This window comes from Protobothrops mucrosquamatus, unplaced genomic scaffold, assembly GCF_001527695.2.
Source record: "Protobothrops mucrosquamatus isolate PMUCROS unplaced genomic scaffold, P.Mucros_1.0 scaffold46, whole genome shotgun sequence".
In the NCBI taxonomy this organism is placed as follows: Eukaryota; Metazoa; Chordata; class Lepidosauria; order Squamata; family Viperidae; genus Protobothrops; species Protobothrops mucrosquamatus.
In genome coordinates, this window is record NW_015386428.1 from 1,473,365 (window position 1) to 1,493,810 (window position 20,446).

Genomic DNA, 20,446 nt, shown 5'->3' on the forward strand with positions numbered 1-20,446 from the left:
GGATCACATACAGTTCAAATTTTATTTGGCATTTGCTGCCACAAGATGTGACACCTGACAAATAACTGTAGAGGATTAGGCGCTCTCAGAGATGAAGAAGCCTTTCAGCCTTTGACGCTACTCAGCTAGGCAGGAAACAGCTAGTTTCCAGCAGCAACAGCTCAACCCCAACAGCAAATAAGATGCAAGAATATTTAGGCCTTTCATCTGACCTAACATATTTTTTTTTCTTTTACTTAATTCAATAGATTACAAAGCTTTTTATCAGATGATTGCACATAAATTGAGAAAAAAAGTTGAGAAATTACTAAATGAGATTGTATAAATTTGTCAGATAGTTTTTTCTCTTCAGATTGTTTGCATGCAAGATCTTGGATATACTCAAAGGATTTGTATGCCGATTAGTATTTTCCTGAAATGTAAGGCAAATAACATTGGAATATTCTTACGCTTTCCTCACACAGCTTGTTAAGGTGACTTGAGGTAATCAGGAAGCACTCACTAGAAAATCTAGAACTAGTTGATTCTCAAGAGTTGTGCTACTTTATATGGACTCCCGTATAAAGCTACATGAATAATCAACCTCTTATTCCAGTTGCTAGTGGGTGTCCCAACAAGAAGGGCCCTTGAAGAGTTTCAAATCAGTTCAATGTGGCTGCATCAGAATCCCACAAGGACTGCAGATAGACAGGCAGCAATTTCATAAAATACTTCTATTTATTGATTTTGCAAATGGGATTGTCTGATTAAAACCAAGTCCAAAAATGTCATTATCCCACATGGAAAAACAAGATGTCCGCCTTTTGGCCAGGGGTATGAATTCTTGCATATGGAACCTGATTTTTGTTTTTAGTATTTTTAAACAAGGCATATTAAGAGCTTTACACACTGAAAAGTATTGAGATATGTTGCATTATGTTGAAATACGCAGAATGAGATGATTTCTTCAGAGAGCCCATTTGTCCTTTACAAGACCTAGAGAAAAAAAGAACACTTTAGATGCTGGAGCAACTGTCTGGGAGCTTCCCATTACTTGCAGACATGAGGAGGCAGCATCCCACCTTTTAGAGTTCCAGAGAGAATCCGCCAGTTTTAGGAGGACTCTGTTCAATTCTATGGATCTATTCGGGGTACTAAATTTAAATAGAGGAAAATTCTAAATTTTAGACAATTATTTAAATCATTGGACATTCATTATGACGTTTTCTTAAATGGCAGAAAGCTAGTCGATGAATAATGTATTTGAAGGAACAGCCCCCACTCATTTTCACGAGCAGAAAGTATAGGAAATTATCCAGGAGCCAAACCATATTTGCTCCCTTGATGCTGCTGCTTTTCCACACAAAAGAGACCTTAGCAGGCTACTGACTGGTCAGGAACGCAATAGGGCTGGTCAGCAAAGTCATGGGCCAGGACTCAGGGACTTACCAGCATCCTTGGCTTACGAGGTAGCAGTAACGATGCCCACCTTTTGGGCAGCTTCCTTCTTTGCTTGGTGAGCTTGTAGCACCGCCACAGCCTCCTCCACCTAGGATGGAGAAATTGCATTGATGGGAGGGATATACAGCTACCCATACCCCACCCCACCCCCGTATGAGTACCCGGTGTGCAAACGTGGCTGAATAATTCAATAAAGTAGGAACAGTGCTTCAGAACTGGTGTGGGTGTGCTACTGTTCCTGTCAGTGGCTCCCTGAAGGAGCTGCACTCGAGATCCGAAGAGATCTGTGGCTCTCCCTGATGGTCACACTCCAGCAAGCCAGCAGAAGCAGAGAGCAGCCAATGCTCCTGACCCAGGATTGGGGACCATTAGTGCTTACCTTGGAGCGGAGGGATTCTGGAGACTCCAGCATGTGTAGCAGCTCTGAGTTGTCAATCTCCAGCAGCATCCCAGTGATCTTCCCTGCCAGGCTGAGGTGCATTGCCTGGATCAGCGGAAAGAGACGTTCTCCTGAAGAAGCAAAAATCAAGAGAGTTGATGACTTTATTTTATTGAGCATATGGCATCCTGAGTCTACTCATAGTGAAGTGTTTTAAGCCAGGAGATCACAAGAATTGCCTGCTGCTGTTGTGGAAGAATTAGCCAACTCTGTGTCGTTGCCCAGGGGACACCTGAGTTTAGGATTCCTACACTTTTCAGGGAGACTTGTTCCCCTAATCCATAACTATTTTGCACATATGGCTAGGACAGAAGAGCCATGCAGATGCTGAAAACCCCCTAGATGCCCCAAGGGAGAGATGAGAGAGGGACTGGCTCACCCAGCATTTGCTTTTGCTCCTGGGGAGGTGCAGCAGCCAGCATGGATGCTGTCAAAGGCTCTTGTCCCTGCACGTGAACAGCAGGCTGTGGGGCCTATGAGGAAACCAGGGATTTTGCCATTAGCACAGCCCACAAAGATATCATGGAAGCAATTCTACCAAATTTAGAAGACACACGAAAAATAAAATGCTCAAGAGAAGGACATACTTTCCTCACCAAAGTAAAAAAAAAAAGGCTTCTCCCTTAGCTGAGGAAATAGCTCATTGAAGTGAAAGAGCAACATCAAGGATTAAAATATACTAAATGATTTGAGACTGTTCCCTGATATTTTATCTAAAATGGCAACATCTCCTACCAATCAGTTTACTGAAAACTCTTAGGAATGACTTACAGCAGTTTCTCACATTTAAGACGGGTGGACTTCAACTCTCAGGATTCCCAAGCCAGCAACGCCAGCCGGTTGAAGTCCATCTGTCTTAAAGGCGCTGAGTTTGAGAGACGCTAACCTAGAGCCAAAACTGCTCTCCTGGGCATGTTATGCCAGAGACAGTACAACACTAACAAGCATGAAATAATTCTTTGGATTACTAGGTGCAAAGCTGAGTGGTTTACATCTGCCAGAACATGTCTATGTGCACGGCAGCACAAAAGTCATCATTCTTTGCAAGAAACAACTATGGCTTTGTAGGTCAGAATGTAAATTGCTGCTCAAATATCAAAAGCCTACTTAGTTGGAGCCTAGAAAACCACTGCATTTTCACAGTGGAGAAAAAAAAAACTGTGGAAGGTCTCAAATAGGAAAAAAGAAATATCATTCCCGTTTCTATCTGAAACCCAAAGACTTGGCCAGGGCTGCTGTTGGGTTGAAATCAGGCACCAGACCTGCTAGGGTTCTTCCAAGGCTTTGCGTTACCTGTAAAGGCTGGACTGCTGGGTGGGGGCTGTGGATGCCTGCAGCATATTTGTATGGTGGAACAGCCCTGGGAGCTTTGGTGACTACAGGTGGCCGAGGAGCCAAATTTGGGGCTGTGGCGGCAACCCCTGTTTATACAGAGAAATTGTGGAGTATCAGAAGCTTATCAAAGAAGTTTTTCATTAGCATGCATTAATCTTGTTTGAGGAACCACAGACAAATGTTTTATTTCATGTAAGCATGTCTTAAACCGATACTAGCAATAATCCAGGCAGTTTATTTGAATTCCAATCTATTATTTCCTTTACTGATATATTGGTTGAATCAAAAAGCTTCTGCTACAGTATGGCAACCTTGTTCAACAATTTAATACCTTCCCTAAATATTTTGGGGAAATATCTCTTAAATATTTCCCTAAATATCCCCCCCCCATACACATACGCCTCACGTTCCCAATCAGCATATTAGCTGAATTGGCTGGAAACTCTGGAAGTTGCAATTTCAGCACCTCCAAAGAGTTGGCTTAGACAACTATTTCTTTCTTTCTTTCTTTCTTTCTTTCTTTCTTTCTTTCTTTCTTTCTTTCTTTCTTTCTTTTTCTTTCTTTCTTTCTTTCTTTCTCATTCATTCATTCATTCATTCATTCAAAAGATTTGTAGCAAATGTCACATTTACTACCAGAAGAATCTGTCCAACAGCTACTGGATAGCTGGTAGGTATATCAGATCCATCAGTTAATCAACGTTAACTGATGCTTCTGCGAGGGTGGGTGTGTGTCTGCAAGTCTGTCTAAACCTAACAAATTATAAATTCATATTTGTTTAAAAAATAAATGAAAAGATTCCACCTCTGGGCAAAGTGCTTACCAATCCTCTGGGGAGCACCAGGCAAACCACGTGACGCTTGAGCAGCGCTTGTGGGAGCCAAATGCCGTAGAGTGGGCCGCGGCCCAGACTGGCGCATACTGTTGGGCATACCTTGGAAGCCTAGTTTGGTTTTCAAGAAATGGGGTGGGAGGAGAGAAGGGAAGAGCAAATTATTGGCCAGTTACATTAGAAGAGCCCTATCAAGTTAAAACTGGAGGGATGGTCATCCCTGGAAAGAGGCCTGTGTGAGACCCCACCTCCCTAGGAAACATCCTTGGTTGCCTTTTAGGATAACATGGCATTCTTACACAGGCCTTGAGAGAGAGGGGTCAGGGCTTCCAAGGACAAACTGCTCTTCCCCACATACCTTGAGGCCTTCCGCCTGGCTGCCAGCGTGGACTGGGTCTCATCTGAGTTATCTGGTTAGGTGCATAGTACGTGGGTCTGTTCTGAGCCTGGAAAGTAAAGGGGGCTGCAACAGGATCAGTCCTGCAACATGTTTTCATTGCCCTCTTACAATACTACTGCCTTAATCCCAGGAAAAAAGCAGAAAATGCTAAATTGTATATCATCCCAAACTCTGATGCCATACCTAGCTTCAGTTTTTTTAACTCTGCTAAACCACCGCTATTTCAAATATTGTTAAAAATATGTTCACAACAAACCTCAGCCTTTGCGCACTAGACTGAAAGCAACAAAGATAATTAGGGGAATGGAGGCTAAAACATATAAGGAACGGTTGCTGGAATTGGGTATGTCTAGTCTAATGAGGAGAAGGACGAGGGGGGACATGATAGCAGTCTTCCAGTATCTCAGGGGCTGCCCCAAAGAAGAGGGAGTCAGGCTATTCTCCAAAGCACCTGAAGGCAGGATGAGAAGCAACGGATGGAAACTGACCAAAGAGAGAAGCAACCTGGAATTAAGGAGAAACTTCCTGACAGTTAGAACAATTAACCAATGGAACAACCTGCCTCCAGAAGCGGTGAATGCTCCAACACTGGAAGTTTTTAAGAAGAGAGTGGACAGCCATTTGTCCGAAATGGTATAGACCAGGTTTCCTGCCTGAGCAAGGGGTTGATGACCTCCAAGGTCCCTTCCATCATCATCATCATCATCATCACTACTACTATTACTATTACTACTATTAACACTTCCTGGAAGAAGGCAAAGCCCTTTTCCAAAGCACAAGTCCATGAAGCCCCAGGAACTGAATTCAGTTCGAAGGAGAATTCAGCTTATTAAGTTATTAAATTGTGGTGCATTTTGACTTTCATACAGGCATTTAAAATCATTCTGGAAGTGGTTTGGGCACAGAATGGCTGTTTCCGTTTCAGGATATCATTTCAAGCACATCCCTAATACACCAAAGCTTATTTTCCATTAACCAGGTATTTCACTAAGGCATTCCTGGAATGCATTTTTTGTTGTGAGCTTAAAACTTCCCCCAGGCATTTTAGATTCAAATGGATTCCTACAGCAGATCTATCTTGTGAAACAAAAGAAGAAAGAAAGCTATAAAGGCCCCAAGAATCTTAGTCCTTGTGGGAAACAGAAACCACCTGCTTTGGTAGGGGTTATGGGGGGGCACGGCTCCCCCCAGGACATTTGTATGGAGGACTCACCTGGGGCACTGCCGGCATGAAATACCCTCCAGAAGCCGGTTGGAACTGGCTGACAATGGTGTTCGCTGGCAGAGCTCTCATGCCAGCGATGCGCTGCAGGTACTGGTTGGTGAGGTGGGCCTTGCGCTCCTCCTTCCTCTGGGCCAAGGCCACGTACAGTGGCTTGGAGCCCACAATGCGCCCATTCATCTCGGTTACAGCTTTGGTGGCTTCTTCTGGAGAGGAGAAGCAGACGAAGCCAAAGCCTTTGCTTCGACCATCTTCCAGCATTACCTAATGAAAGGCAGGGACTGAGAAAAGGGCTGGCAGTTCTTAGTCCTTGGTGCTGATGTTCCTTGCCTCACCCGGGGAAATACTGCAGGAAGAGAAATACCCCAACATGGACTTCCCAGAGCCGGCTCTTCTTGCACAACGTCCAACAGCAGCACCGGGCATCCCCAAAGCAGCTTTTGCATTCCCCAGACCCACAGCTCCTCCCTCTTTCTTGGCCAGACATGGGAAGGGCATTGGCCCTGATCGGTCCCCAGCCTCTTTAGCACAGAAGGCAGGGTCAGCCCTCGGAGACTGGGTGGTCTCCCCTTTCCCAAGCGCCTGGTTCACTGCCCAGGAGGCTCCCTGCAACATTGATTCTTAATTGGTAAGACTACCCCCTCAATACATTTTAGAAATGTTGTATTGAAGGTGATTTCTTTCAACAATTAGGAATGAACAAATTTCCCCAGATTCTCTTTTAAAAATTGGCACTATTTTGGCCACAGCGTGATAGACTGTAGTTTTTTTATTTAAAAAGCAGCAATTTCACATGTGAGTTATTTTAAAGGTACAGGTGGTCTTCATGACCAGTTGCTCAGTGACTGTTTGAAGTTACAACGGACCTACCTGGGGCTTACTTACAACCCTGATGGGAAGTTATGATGGTCGCCCTCTCATGGTCACATGCTCAGCAACTGGGCTGCATTGACAGCCATTTGCAGCATGCTGTAGCCATGTGACTGCATTTTACAACAGTTTTGCTGAAAACTAGCATTTACTTCTGATTTTAAGCAAAACCATGTGCATAGTGAACCGACAGCTCATATGAGCAAAACCACTGGTTCACTATGGGTGTTTGCTTAAGACCCTTGCAAAAAAGGCCATAAAGTTGGGTTAGTCACGTGACCCAAGCAAACTTATTTTAGAACCATCACAACTTACAACCGTCATGAGCAGGTTCCATTACGTTCATAAGTTGAGGACTACCTTTTGCTGAACTGGCATGTCTGTTCAAATTCTTAATTTCTTGTCTCTGGGGCCCAGCTGTTTCATTAACTATGGTGGCAGAACAAAATTCCCTCATATATTTTTTACATCTGATTTCCATTTACATCCTTTATTTCTACAAAAGATTCCAATTTTCCACTTCCATTCATTCACTCATTGTCACAATAGTTCTAAAGCCTTATTTGGGCAAATGGCTTAAAAGTGTCCCCCATGCAGGTGTGCAAGTCTTAGAACAGTTCAGGTGATGCTTGGTTCACCTGGAGGGATTCCTAGCTGTGGGACCCTTGCTCAGTGTCTGCTTAATTCCCTGCTGTCTTTACCTTGGCACTTGTGATGGACCCAAATGGAGAGAACTCCTTTCTCAGCTTCTCATCATCAATTGTGTCATCCAGGTTCTTGATATAGAGATTAACTCCCTCAAAAGAGGACAGAGATGTTAGCATGAGTTGATAACAGTGCAAAATGTGATGTTTCAATTGATTATGAGCAAAGCAGGATTTTCTTTTCTATCAACAACCAACCCCACACGTGCCATTAATTACACAGTCATTTGGAGTTGGGCAGCCTAGACATCTAACAAATAAAAAGTTGCAGGATCCAATCTGGGTCAGTTTAGTTTTCCAAGCTTTCAGACTCATGCTGAAGCCCATCCTCAGGGAACTTCTCTCTAGCAGAATGTGGCTCCTCACCCAGATTGGATCCTGCAATATTACCCTGTGACACATATATTTGCCTTCATTTGTAATAAAAAATTAGGAATGCCATGTCCTTTGCAGAAAGAAACACTAAATGTTCCAAAGCCGTAGAGACAAGTTCCTTTATAAGAGAATTTGCCTGGATTTGCTGTGGATTTCTGTAGCACCATCTGTCCCCAGGCCTGCACTGCACAGCCAGGATCAGGAAAGATTCAGGTGCATCTCCCGCCATGCCATTCCTTGGTCCTGTTTCCACTCCCTCCCTATTGAGGGAGTCTGGAGAGTCCTAAAGGAACTCAAAATTCACCGGGCTGCTAATCCAGAGGCTTCAAGTTTCAGCAGAGCACAAATTCGTGATCTACCTTATCCCAACAACAGTCCCTCAAATGCACACTCACTTTCTAACTTGGGAGCACTTTCCTTCTTCTAGAGGCAAAATACCTGGTAACGGCTGATCCTCTCCTGCTTCAGCTGCTCAAACCTGCGTTTCAGCTCTGCCTGCCGTTCCACCTTCTTCTGTGCACGACCCACAAACACAATTTTCCCATTGATATCTTTTCCATTCATTTCTTCTACTGCCTGTAAAAGAATTCAAAGCAGCAAATCCCTTGCAGACATACAGTCTTCCTTAGACACATGGTGCTGACTATTATTATATTTTCCTATGTTAATTTGGGATTAATAACCTCTGCACTCAACAAGCTAAAAACTGAAGCAAGTTCAAAGTGTTTACACAAACTTGGATAAATCTGGGACTTTCAGTTCTTCTTTGAATCACAGGATCCTCTAGCGCTCATTTAACTGAACAGCATTCACAGTTCTCCCATTGAAAGCCAAGGCTAAGGCCATTCCCAGACTGTTAGCTGGAATACTGAGACTCCTGGTTTGTTGAGCTGTTGCCTTTTGGTAATAAAATGGGAACTATCACTGACCACAGACTTGCCCTTTGCTTTATCCCCAACAGGCATCTAACAGAAAATCCAAAACAAAGGGATTTGCTCTCATTTTATTTCTGCAACATTCACCAGAGCTCCATTTTTCAGTTGAAAAACAGATCATGCCAGATCCACACAGTAGCCTCACAGTTTATACCTTGCTGGCTTCTTCATGCTTTTCAAAACTCACGAAGCCAAAACCTTTGGATTTCCCAGCCGGATCAGTCATCACTTTAACACTGAGGGTCTTACCTGTTGTTGGAAGAACAGAGTTAGCAAATATTACCCGGAGCAAAATTACAGAGAGAGCTTTTCAGAAGGAAAACTATTACTGAACAGATCATTACATTATTGAAACTAGTCCACATCAGGATGCCCACCAGCCCGCTGTCTGGAATACTAGATGGTGTCTATGCACTGACTCTTTTCCTCTTAATTACCTCCTGAGCAGAATGACATACTCTCTTAATAATGTTGCTAAATTCTGTTTAATAGCTGGCAGAATTCATTAAAACCTTGCCAGCAACAGTGTCAACACTGTAACAATGGATGTTCCTGCTCTGACAACTGATGGAAATCGCAGCCATTTTCCTTTTACTTTTAACATGCTTTTTCTTCTGTTTAGAGATCATGTTTTGAAGGGGGGATGGGATGAATGCTTGAGCTCAGCTAGCCATAATAATAATGCAGCTCCCTGGGAACTCAAGGACACAAACCAGTAACTTTTTGGCGGGCTGAAGTCCGCTCTGAGCTAATTGGAGAATGTGAATTATGACTGTTTAGTGGGGGTGGGACTTGCAACTTGTTACTTTGTATCTGGGGGAAGGGAATCTAGTTTTGGGTTCAACTATGTAGTGCCGATACTTTGTTTCCTGAATAAAATGTTCTTTAAGGAAGAATTCTTGCCTTGAAGTTCTTTAATGGGTTTCATCTATCGGAACCCATATGATATGATTATGTCTTTATTTGCCTTTAATTTATTTTATTTTGTTAATCTTATTTTAGTACCGTTATTCTGCTCTTTTACCCTACTCTGATCGATGGTGAAATAAAATATAGGTGGTCCTTGGTTAATGACCCTAATTGGAACTGGCAACTTCACTGCTAAGCAAAGTGGTCACTAACTGGTAAATCATATGATCGTGACTGTGCTTTCCGGTGGGAAAGAGATGACTCAGTTTCATACTTTCAACTTTTGTTTGCCTCCACCGCCCTTTGGAATGCTCAAGTCCCTGCTAATAATCTTGCACACATTGAAAGCAATGTGATTGCTCTGGCAGCAGGAGATGATCAAGCAAAGAAATTGCCTACAGAAATCGCTTGCTATTTTTCTCCGCCCTCCCTCGCTCACAGAGCTATGACTGGAGAGAAAGAGATATCACTGTATTTCTTGAATAACATGCCTGTGGCTCCCAGCCTTGGGCGGTCAGCACAACTGCATTGCTTTTGGTGTATAAAAGAAGAAAAAGGTTACTCTCTTGCAATAAGCCCTTTCTCTCCAATCTTTCTGCTTTCCAGGGATGGGGAGAAAAAGAAAAAAAACGCAGATCAGGCACAGAACATTGCGTGCTGACTATAATGGCAATCATATGACTGAGGGATGCTACAAAGGTTGTAAATAGTTGTAAATGATCATAGAGTTATTTTTTCAGCCCCATCCGTTACTCTGAATGGTTGCTGAATAAACAGCCTGTGAGGAATACCTGTTCTTTCACTAATCTAAGACCCCAAACATATACATTTCCCAAAGGGGGGTGGTGGTTTCCTGAAGGATCTTCAATTTGCACAATTTATTAAATTCCACCTCCATTCATAAATAACCTATTGTTATCCTTTCTAATCTGGTAGAGAGCATAAGAAATAGCCTTGAAGGACAGGAAAAAGAGCCACTATGGAAAAAAGATTGAAAATAACTTGAGAAAATGTCAAGGACAAACCCCTCCCTAGTTCACATGATGATAAAGTGAGGGAGGGGGAAGCACATTTAGATTTGCAAGACTGCTATCAGCCCACCTAGAAGCCAATATCCTTTAGCTCCCAAACTATTTTTATTGGAATTGGTCTAGGAACAGACTCTCACAAGATTAAATGAGCTTCTCCCTCCCTTATCTTTATGTGAATTAGAGAGGACTTTTCTGAGAAGCTTTCTCAAGTTATTTCTTGACCAAGCTCAAGGCCCCGTTTCTGCCATTGCCTTGCAAGGCTATTCCTTATGCCCCATTCAAATCTTAAAACATCCAATCAGCCATCATTTATAAAGGCTTCAGTTGTCAGACGTGAACATAAAAGATCACTTTCTGGAAGACCCACCGTAGTTGCTGAAGAGACCCTTCAGCCTCTCGTCATCCATCTCATCCCCAAAGTTTTTAATATAGACGTTGGTGAACTCCTTGGCTTTGGCTCCCAACTCTGCCTCACGTTCTTTATGGGATTTAAATCGGCCAACAAATCTGGGTGACAAAACAATGACAAGCCCTGGTGAATGCTCTGCTCCTGCCCCCCAGGAGGAAGGCAAGGCAAGGTTTCAGGGAGAAAGGCAAAAGCAAGCAGCCGTGGGGGGGTGGGGGTGGAGGGAGGGGCGGCTTCAAAGGAGGACACAAGACCAAGCTGAAGAATCCCCTGTCCTGAAGCAGAGAGGCAGCAGGCCAAGGGGAGCCACTGACTGCTGGGCAGGATAAAGCCTCAGGGAGTTCAACCCAGCCCACAGCGGGGAGGCGTCAAGTGAAGCCAGACCCCCAGGGCAGGGGGTGTTGGCTGTGGCTTGGGCAGGGAAACTCACCAGCCCTGGAGGAGACAGGCAGCAGGCCAAAGCTTGGGCCAGGAGAACCAGCAGCCTGGTGGGTTAATACTGAGATGCATCATGTCTCAGCTTCTGGCTGAGACACTCACACTTTGCGGTCGTTCAGCAGCATGCCGTTCATCTTCTCAATGGCGCGGTCCGCAGCATCTTGTGTCTCAAAGTGCACAAAAGCATAGCCCTTGGAGCCATTCTCATCACACACCACCTGTAAATGACTGGGGTTGATTAGCCAGCATCAACAGGTCAGTTTACTTCATGTTAAGTGTTTCCCAAGGACAAATGGAAGATGCAAATTTTGCATCATGGTTGGCACCCCTATTGTGAATGCAGCTGTAAATCACTACAGTTCAATGTCTAAGGTAATTCTCAAAGGCTTTACTTATGAGCTCAGTTTCTCGGCTATTACTTCACTGCCGAGAAAGAAGCCATCAAAGAAAAAAAAAATTGCTGTCCCCACCCTCTTTCATCACTGGCCATATCCACCATTTACTCCAGCCCCTAATTACTTTGCAGATTTCCACGTTTTAGAAGTACCCAGTGTGTCACTGAAACATTATGCAAAGTGAGATTAGCTCCAAAAACTCTATAAAGGCGGCAGCTTAACTCTGATGTAAAGCAAGGATTGACAAGATGTTCCCCTGAGAAGTGCAAAACCCACCAAGCGATTATATGAGAGAGGGAGAGGGAGAGGGAGAGTCCATTTTTCCTGGCTCTGTTACACAAACCCACCTGTGCCTGATGCCACCAACCCAATCTTATCTGACATACATGGAGAATAAGGCCCAGCCAATTCCAAAGGCCGGTTCCATGCAATTCAGGAACCAGAACTGGCCTATGACTCACCTTGCAAGAAAGAATATTCCCAAAAGCAGAGAACGTGTCATAAAGTGCTTTGTTGTCTATGGATCTATCCAGGTTCTTGATGAAGACATTCCCTACACCCGATTTCCTCAAAGAGGGGTCCCGCTGAGACCACATGATGCGGATGGGCTTGCCTCGGATTACATCAAAGTTCATAGTATCCAGGGCCCGCTCAGCTGCAGCACAAAGAGCAAGAAAGAGACGGAAATTTTATCTTGAAAAAAGCAAGTGAGACTCCCATTGGGAATTCCTCTCTCAACACTTTCTCCTTAACCACACTGCAGATTTAGAGAGCATTTTCTCAGGACATCCTTCAGCTTGAGAGGTATATGGCATATGTATAGGGAGGCATATGTATATGCAGACATGCACACCTTCAAGTAAATCTGTCCATTTCCTCACAGTCTAGTATTTTTTTAATTATTTCTTCTTCTGGTGGTGTTTCTTCGTTCTTCCAGTATTGTGCAAATATAATTCTTGCCGCTGTTGTCACATGTAAAAATCAAGTATGTACTTTGCTTCTCAAGTTTTTCTGGCATTATACCTAATAAAAAAAATTCAAGTTTATAATCTATGTGTTTCTCTAACATTTTTTTTAACCAATTTTTGTCCAATATTTCCTTGAGGCTGTTCTTAAAGACCATCTGGAAGCTTCAACTGGTCCACAATGCAACGATACGGACAGTTATGGGTATTCCTCATGACACCCAAGTAATACCTCTGCGCCACAAGCTGCAGTGGCTCCCTATGCACATCCAGGTGAAATTCAGAGCAATGAAGCCTCGCATGGCACAGAACCAGGTTACACGCAGTCCTCGACTTACAACAGTTCACTTAGGGACCGTTCAAAGTTACAAAGGCACTGAAAATAGTGAGTTATGACCATTTTTCACACTTACACGTGATTTACATTAGGATGCGTGACAACTGACTCACATTTATGATGGTCGCAGTGTCCCGGTGTCAAGGGATCCCTTGTGTGACCTTCTGACAAGCGAAGTCAACAGGGAAACTGGATTCACTTAACAGCCCTCTTACTAAGTTAACAACTGCAGCGATTCACTTAACAACTGTGGCAAGAAAGGTCATAAAATGGGGGAAGACTCACTTAACAAATGTCTCACTTAACAACAGAAATTTTTGGCTCCATTGTGGTTGTAAGTCAAGGAATACCTGTATTTGTAAAACTGCCTTCTCACAAGAATATCTGCCCATCCACATATATTTATATACAGACACGCAATGTATGTGTGTGTGTGTGTGTATGTATGTATGTATGTATGTATGTGTTGTGTGTGTATTCCCATCTTTGTTACTTTATAAGTAACTTAAGACAGCAAGCATACATAATCCTCTTCCTCCTCCTATTTTCCTCACTACAACAACTTTGTGAGTAGGCCTGGCATGCTCTTTCTCTGAAATCATGTCATCCTGGGGGGGGGGGGAGGAAGCCTGCTTTCTTGGTACCAGCCCTCCCATTTGGAACTATCCCCCCCTCCCCCCCCCAAAGCTCAATGAACATTGGGTCCGGAGCCTGCAGGCCTCTCAAAAGGCCGTTGAGCCCTGTGTACTTGATTCAGGATGAGTTGTAGTTGGTGATATAGCCTACTTTAGCCCTGAACATTTTTAATTGCTTTATATTACCTCAGTGGTATATGTTGGGGGGGATTGTACTTTTATACAGAATCACAGCATTTGAGTTGGACAATTATAAACATGTTCTAAATAAATACATGTTCAAAGCTCACCATTTTCCTTGCAAGCAGACTATCCTAACTAACTTTCCACCACAGCCAAGTGAGCTCCAGGCAAGAGTCTCACTTTCTAGACCTTCTGCAACTGAGACACTCAGATAGGCCACTCATTCCTAAGGATTCTATTTTTATACTGAGCAGCATATTAAAAGCGGTGACATCTGCATACCAGATCCTGTTCACAAACTTCAGAAGCTTAGGAGTAAGTCTCATAGCAAGAACTACCTTAAATTGATTCAGAGGGTGAGGAGGGAATGCCTGATGCCAACACAAGATTGCATTCATTGCTCAGGTCAGCCTGGACAGGTTCAGAAAAACTAGCCAGGGTAGTGGCAGTCTGGTCTAATGCTTAAGGCACCAAACAAGAAAGCCAGAGACTGTGAGTTCAAGTCCCCCCCCCCTTAAGTCAGGAAAGCCAGCTAGGTGACTTTGGGCCAGTCAGCCTCTCTCAGCCCAGTCCACAAGGTTGTTGTTTTGAGGAAAATAGGAGGATGCTGGTGCATTGGATATGTTCACTCTTATTCATAAAAATAATAAAAGCAGGGTACAATTAAATTTAATTACATTAGTGCCTGACAATGGAAGACAGCTTGAGTAATAAGTGGCAGATAAGGAGACAAAATACAGGACTGGGATTTTGCCATTGATGCCAAAAAAAAGCAGCTGCCAAAAAAGCCAATGCAATCCTAGGCTACATCAGCAGTGGGATAGAATCAAGATCACGTGAAGTATTGATACCACTTTATAATGCCTTGGTAAGACCACACTTGGAATATTGCATCCAGTTTTGGTCGCTACAATGTAAAAAAGATGTCGAGACTCTAGAAAGAGTGCAGGGAAGAGCAACAAGGATGATTACGGAGCTTATGAAGAACTGTTGCAAGAATTGGGTATGTCTAGTCTAATGAAAGGGAGAACCAGGGGCGTCAGGATAGCAGTGTTCCAGTATTTCAGGGGCTGCCACAAAGAAGAGGGTTTCAACCTATTCTCCAAAGCACCAGGACAAGAAGCAATGGATGGAACTAATCAAGGAGATAACCAATCTAGAGCTAAGAATAAATATCCTAACAGTGAAAACAATTAACTAGTGGAATGGCTTCAGAAGTTGTGGATGCTCCATCACTGGAGACTTTTAAAAAAGGAGACTGGACAGCCATTTGTCCAGAATGATATAGGGTCTCTTGTTTGAGCTGGGGGTTAGACTAGAAGATCTATAAGGTACCTTTCAATTCTGTTATTCTGTTACTCTATTATTCTGATGCCTATATGACAACAAAGCTACCAATATGGCTTCTTAACTAAGGTTGAAGTCAATATTTGGGAAACTTGACACCTCCTGATTTTAACTCTCCCTATATCTGAAACATGGAAAAACCAAGCAGCTCTCAGGAGTAAAAATGCTACACAGCCAACTCTCATCAGTCACACAAAACACAATTCTTAATTGATCCAGCTCTAATTCAAGGCAGAGGAAGTGGAAATATTCTCTATCGATACCTCCCAGTCTCTTCCTAATTCAACAATTCAAACATGTATCCCGCATTACCTAAACAGGGTTTGTCACAAATAATGGACAAGGATGCAGCCAACGTTGGTGGTGTTTTGTTCCAAGAACTGTCCAGGACCATACTGGACATAGAGTGGGGGAAGGACCGGTGTAACCTGTGCTTTCCAAGATGAATTGTGGATCAAGGTTTTAGTTGAGAGACAAGGCTCAGTTGTCTTTCTTTATCAAAAGTAGCATCCATTTCAAGTAGCACTTTAGTCAGCTAGTTAAATCAGGCAACATTTATTTATAGCAGGAAGGGGTGTTCCAGACAGAGATGCTGGTAACTCCAGCATATCTCTTTGCAATTGAAAGGGAAAAGCAATTCGAAACTGAAGCAAGTAATGCAATTTGGGGGAATCTTTACCTGCACAGACATTTCTCCAATACTCAGTTACCTGCTAATAAAAACTACTAAAGCAAAGATGGTTTTGGTTTGAGCTTTGGGACAGATATGGTAGAAGTCATCTGGTATTGTGGAATGTTCTACCTTTATGAAACACTATCAGAAATTAGCTTTGCTGATAATGGATGCAGATGCATATATAAAATTTCTATCCCATCTTCTGAATCAAGAAAGTTTCCTCATAGGTGTATTATAATACCAGTGTTCATTCCGTACCTCTGTGACGTCTATGATGGTTCCCGGGTAATTTATTGCCACCTTTCAGCAGTCTACAGTTCCCTCGAGTCATATTATTATGGCAGAACAAGAAATAATGTATCGATCCATTCATGTCCCTGATGGCTAATGAAAGACCATTTCAAGGCTGAGTAGAATTACCCAGAACAAAATCCTGTGAAGTAACATGGAACACACCTTACATTTCTGGTTATATGGGAAACACCAAAACGGAAGGTAAGCTATAAACCATGGTTTACACACCACACTGGCAGGGTTCACACAAAATGTTATGTTGAAAGAAAAAAACCTCCCACATTTTAACTCAGTGGGATGTGTGACCTAATTCCTGAGAGCAACCCTGAATCTCAGCTTCTCTTTAGAGGTGGAGTTGGAGATGCTCCAAAATAACATTATTCATTTATGTCCAGCCTAGTGACGCCCTTTTCATGATACTGTGTGAGCATCCTTTTAGAATTGGGATCAATCTTTAATCTGAAACTCACAGTTGGACACAAAGTTCAAATTTATATACTCATACCAGAACACTTCTCTAGAAAGCAGCCCTCTCTCCACTATGGGCAATTTAGCTACATCTTCCTTCTCCATTGCTCAGGCAGTCAGAGAGCAGGAAGGCTCTTCATTAAGAAGCCGAATCCTCTGCCTCCTCTGCCTCTCTCAGGGAGGGAGCAGCTCACAAGAGGAAATCATCTGTGGAACCACATTCCGATAAGTCCATTGGGCTCTTTTGGGGGGCATCCACTACATTCGTCAATTAAAGCCAACTTTCAAACATAACAGAAGGACCTGCCCTAAGACACCCAGGTGAGATCACGCCTTCTCTCTCAAAATACCCCCCTTTTCAACCCTCTTTTCAGGACATGGTCCCTGGATGACCACCCTCAACAAGGGCCCCCCCGGTCCTCTTCAGGGACAGGGACACGAGTGGGCGAGGGGAATCCCAGCGTCCCAGTGCGACAGGCTGACTGGCTGGGAAGTTGAGGAAGGTGGCACTAGGAAACCACATTTCCTTTGCTGCCAAGGAGCCCACCTGGAGGCCGTACCAGGCCAGCAAACAAGACACCTGAGCTGGCCTGGACTCTCACTATTTGAGATGTGAAAGGCCTGTCCAGGGAGGCAGGGAGGGAGCCCGGCGCTAAATCTGGGCCTGGAGCTCCTACAGCGGTTTTACCCCCACCGCAGCAAGTTTAAGGGGGGGAGGGGGCTCCGCCTCCCAGAATCCCCCGCAGCATGCTCTGGGGCCGGCTCACGCTGCCTGGGGGATTCTGGGAGTTGGGGGCCCGGCGGTCGCCCTGCAGCCCATCCGGAGGCCCCGGGCCGGAGGGACGTCGGGGAGACTCACCGTCGCCGGGCTGCTGGAAGTTGACGTAGGCGTAGCCCAGCGAGCGCCGGGTGATCATGTCCCTGCAGACGCGGATGGAGAGGACGGGCCCGGCGGGGCTGAACTTCTCGTAGAGCAGCGCCTCCGTCACCTCGGGGTGCAGGTCCCCCACGTACAGCGATGCCATCGGGTAGCTGCTCCCGGCGGCGGCGGCGGCGGCGGCGTTCATCTCGGCAGGCGGGCAGGCGGGCGGGCGCGCGGCCGTTCCGAGAAAGTGCGGCGAGCGGGGCAGGCAGGGGCAGCCTCGGGCAGCCAGTCCGCGCGCCGCGAAGGCCTGCGGGCGGGGATCCGGGCCTCTTCCTCCGAGGAGCTCCTCCCTTCCCGCCGCCTCCTCCCCGCCAAGCTGCGGCAGAGGGCGCCCCGCGGAGGCCTTCAGGGGCTGCTCCGAGGCCGCCGTCGCCGCCCACGCCGCCGGGCCTGCAGGGGCCGCCCGCAGCGCAGCCGCAGCCGCAGCCGCAGCGGGCGGGGGCGGGGCGGAGGGGCTGGACAGCGCCCCTGGCGGCGAGGCCGGGAGCTGCCGCACGGAAGGGAGGGGGCTCCCGTCCGGCAGGCGCTGCCTTCGGGTCAGGCGTTGTCCGGCTGCTGGAGGGTCTCGCCTTGGTTTCGGGGCTGTATTGACAGCTACATTGTACAGATAAAGCTGATACAGGTAGTCCTCGCGTTACGACAACAATTGTACCCAAAATTTCTGTTGCTAAGTGAGACATTGGTTAAGTGAATTTTGGCCCATTTTATGACCTTTCTTGCCACACTTGTTAAGTGAATCACTGCAGTTGTTAAATTAGCAACACGGTTGTTAAGTGAATCTGGCTTCCCCTATGGACTTTGCTTGTCAGAAGGTCGCACAAGGGGATCACATGACCCTGGGACACTGTGACCGTCATAAATATGAATCGGTTGCCAAGCATCTGAATGTAAATTACAAGACCCTGGGGATGCTGCAACAGTCATAATGTGAAAAATGGTCATAAGTCGCTTTTTTCAGTGCCGTAACTTTGAACAGTCACTAAGCAAACTGTTGTAACTCAAGGACTACTGTACTTTATCACTTTTTTCCTTTTCTTTTCTTTTTTGGTCAAGTTTTTGACGCTCTGCTAGACGACTGGTGGTACTCGGATATTGCCATATCCTAAAAGTGGTACAATGAGTGAAAAGGTTGAAAAGCCCTGCTCTAACAGATGAAGAGGCTAGGGCTGCCAGTATGAAAGAATTTATTAAAATGCTGTCTTTAATACCTCAGAAGAAAACAGGCAATTGCCAGTATTTGGCACCCAAGGGGAAAAAAGGCAATTAGTCCAACTGGGAGCAAAAGAAAATATTAAGGGTGAATGGAAGCTTCCAGATGGAAGACAGATGTTAAATGAACAAATAACTAGAGAATTATTAGCTATTTTACATCAGGGAAGTCATTGGGGAACACAAGCATTGTGTGACACTTTTCTGCAAAAATATGGTTGTATTGGAGTCTGTACTGTAGCACAACAAATAAGTGGAATATATTTCATTTGTAAAGAGACCAACAAACAAAATCTGTGCCAAAATACCAAAAGGGCACACTCAGACTCAGGTCAGAGTACATGACACAGGAAATACAAAGCCTCAAATAGGATCAGGAAACAACCTCAAGAGCCTCCGAAGGTATTAAAAACCCACCCCTTCCAGCAATATGTGGTCATTTTTCCTGGAGCCATGCTTCTGGCTGGCTCTCCTCTTCAATAAACTGCAACCTTCTTTCTAAAGCAGTCTCCATTTTGTTTATTCCCATCGTGGAATAAAGATTTTTCTTTCAACAGATCAATTATATCTATTCTAATCAACACCAGAGATGCTGTCAAATGCATAGCTGCACAGCTAGATGCCACCAGTAGAATGTGTATGAGAGAAGAAAATGACCAAAGTAGTGAAGACATTGAACAAGATTATGAAACTTATTAGTGTTTAAAAGGCAATAGACGAGAAGAAAAAGATATAGACTTGAGTATTGCTTCTAAAGTTTTAAAACTTCAGAAAAGATGTTATATGTAGATGTTATAAGATAAGCAGTATAGTATTTTTATAATCCATGAAATATGAAAACATTGGGATGGTGTATTTAAATGGAAAATCTGGATATTTATATGATTAATACTGAGAAAATTGATAAGAATGGTTTGAATATTAAGGGGAAATTAAGCTTAAATAAGAATTATGAAAATAGGATACATAGTGAACTAATAAGATGATTTTTATAAAAACACGTTGATAAATGTCATATATGAACGTTATTTGTACAAACATGAAAAAATGTTTATATTTAACCATTTATGGATTGAAAATATAAAGAATTATACTTGTTTAAAGTTGAAGAAGAAAAATACTATTGGGAGAAGGGAAGATCAAAGAAATATACTATTAATTAATACACTAATTATGGAATTAAAAAAAATTATTATTGACTTAATTAGCTACTATTGTTTTTCTCAAAATATATGAACCAAGACAACATGCTGTACACTAGGCACTAAGGATTGTTATTGTAAAAAATGAATAAAACATTTTTTAAAAAAATAAAGTTTTAATTATAGTTAAATAACTTGGAAAAATTAGTATTAATACAGTTAAACAAAATGGCTCCAAAGCCTGGAAAAGGTAAGGGAGGGGGGAGTACTTTCTGAGCAGTAGCTAGGGTGTTAGGGTTAGGTCACCATGAACTCATAGAGCAAAATGGACATCGCCAACAAATTCGGAGTGCTTGGGTATGGTTAGGAAGGCACTGACTTTTCTAGCCTGCCCTATCTATGTTTCCTGGTAAAATACATGGGAAAATCCCATTGGAGGAAAATTCCACTTAGGGTTAGGGTTAGATCACCATGAACTCATAGAGCAAAATGGACATCGCCAACAAATTCGGAGTGCTTCGGTATGGTTAGGA

At 43.9% G+C, this 20,446-nt stretch overlaps 1 protein-coding gene and 1 non-coding gene across 2 annotated transcripts; both read right to left on the reverse strand.

The window, feature by feature from the left end:
- Positions 1–691: 691 nt before the first annotated feature.
- PABPC4 (poly(A) binding protein cytoplasmic 4) lies at positions 692–17,704 on the reverse strand. The gene is made up of 15 exons (XM_015811653.1): positions 17,497–17,704; positions 12,194–12,387; positions 11,440–11,555; positions 10,861–11,000; positions 8,708–8,802; positions 8,057–8,194; positions 7,241–7,336; positions 5,661–5,933; positions 4,406–4,493; positions 4,039–4,158; positions 3,173–3,300; positions 2,259–2,352; positions 1,820–1,950; positions 1,429–1,528; positions 692–975 (listed from the first exon to the last, which is right to left on the reverse strand). Exons 1-14 carry the CDS (start codon positions 17,702–17,704, stop codon positions 1,442–1,444), a joined length of 1,908 nt encoding a protein of 635 aa, XP_015667139.1. The 3' UTR covers positions 692–975; positions 1,429–1,441.
- On the reverse strand, positions 7,708–7,835 carry LOC114922297. Its single transcript, XR_003810372.1, has one exon. It is a non-coding gene; the product is annotated as a small nucleolar RNA SNORA55 (small nucleolar RNA).
- Positions 17,705–20,446: the final 2,742 nt, after the last annotated feature.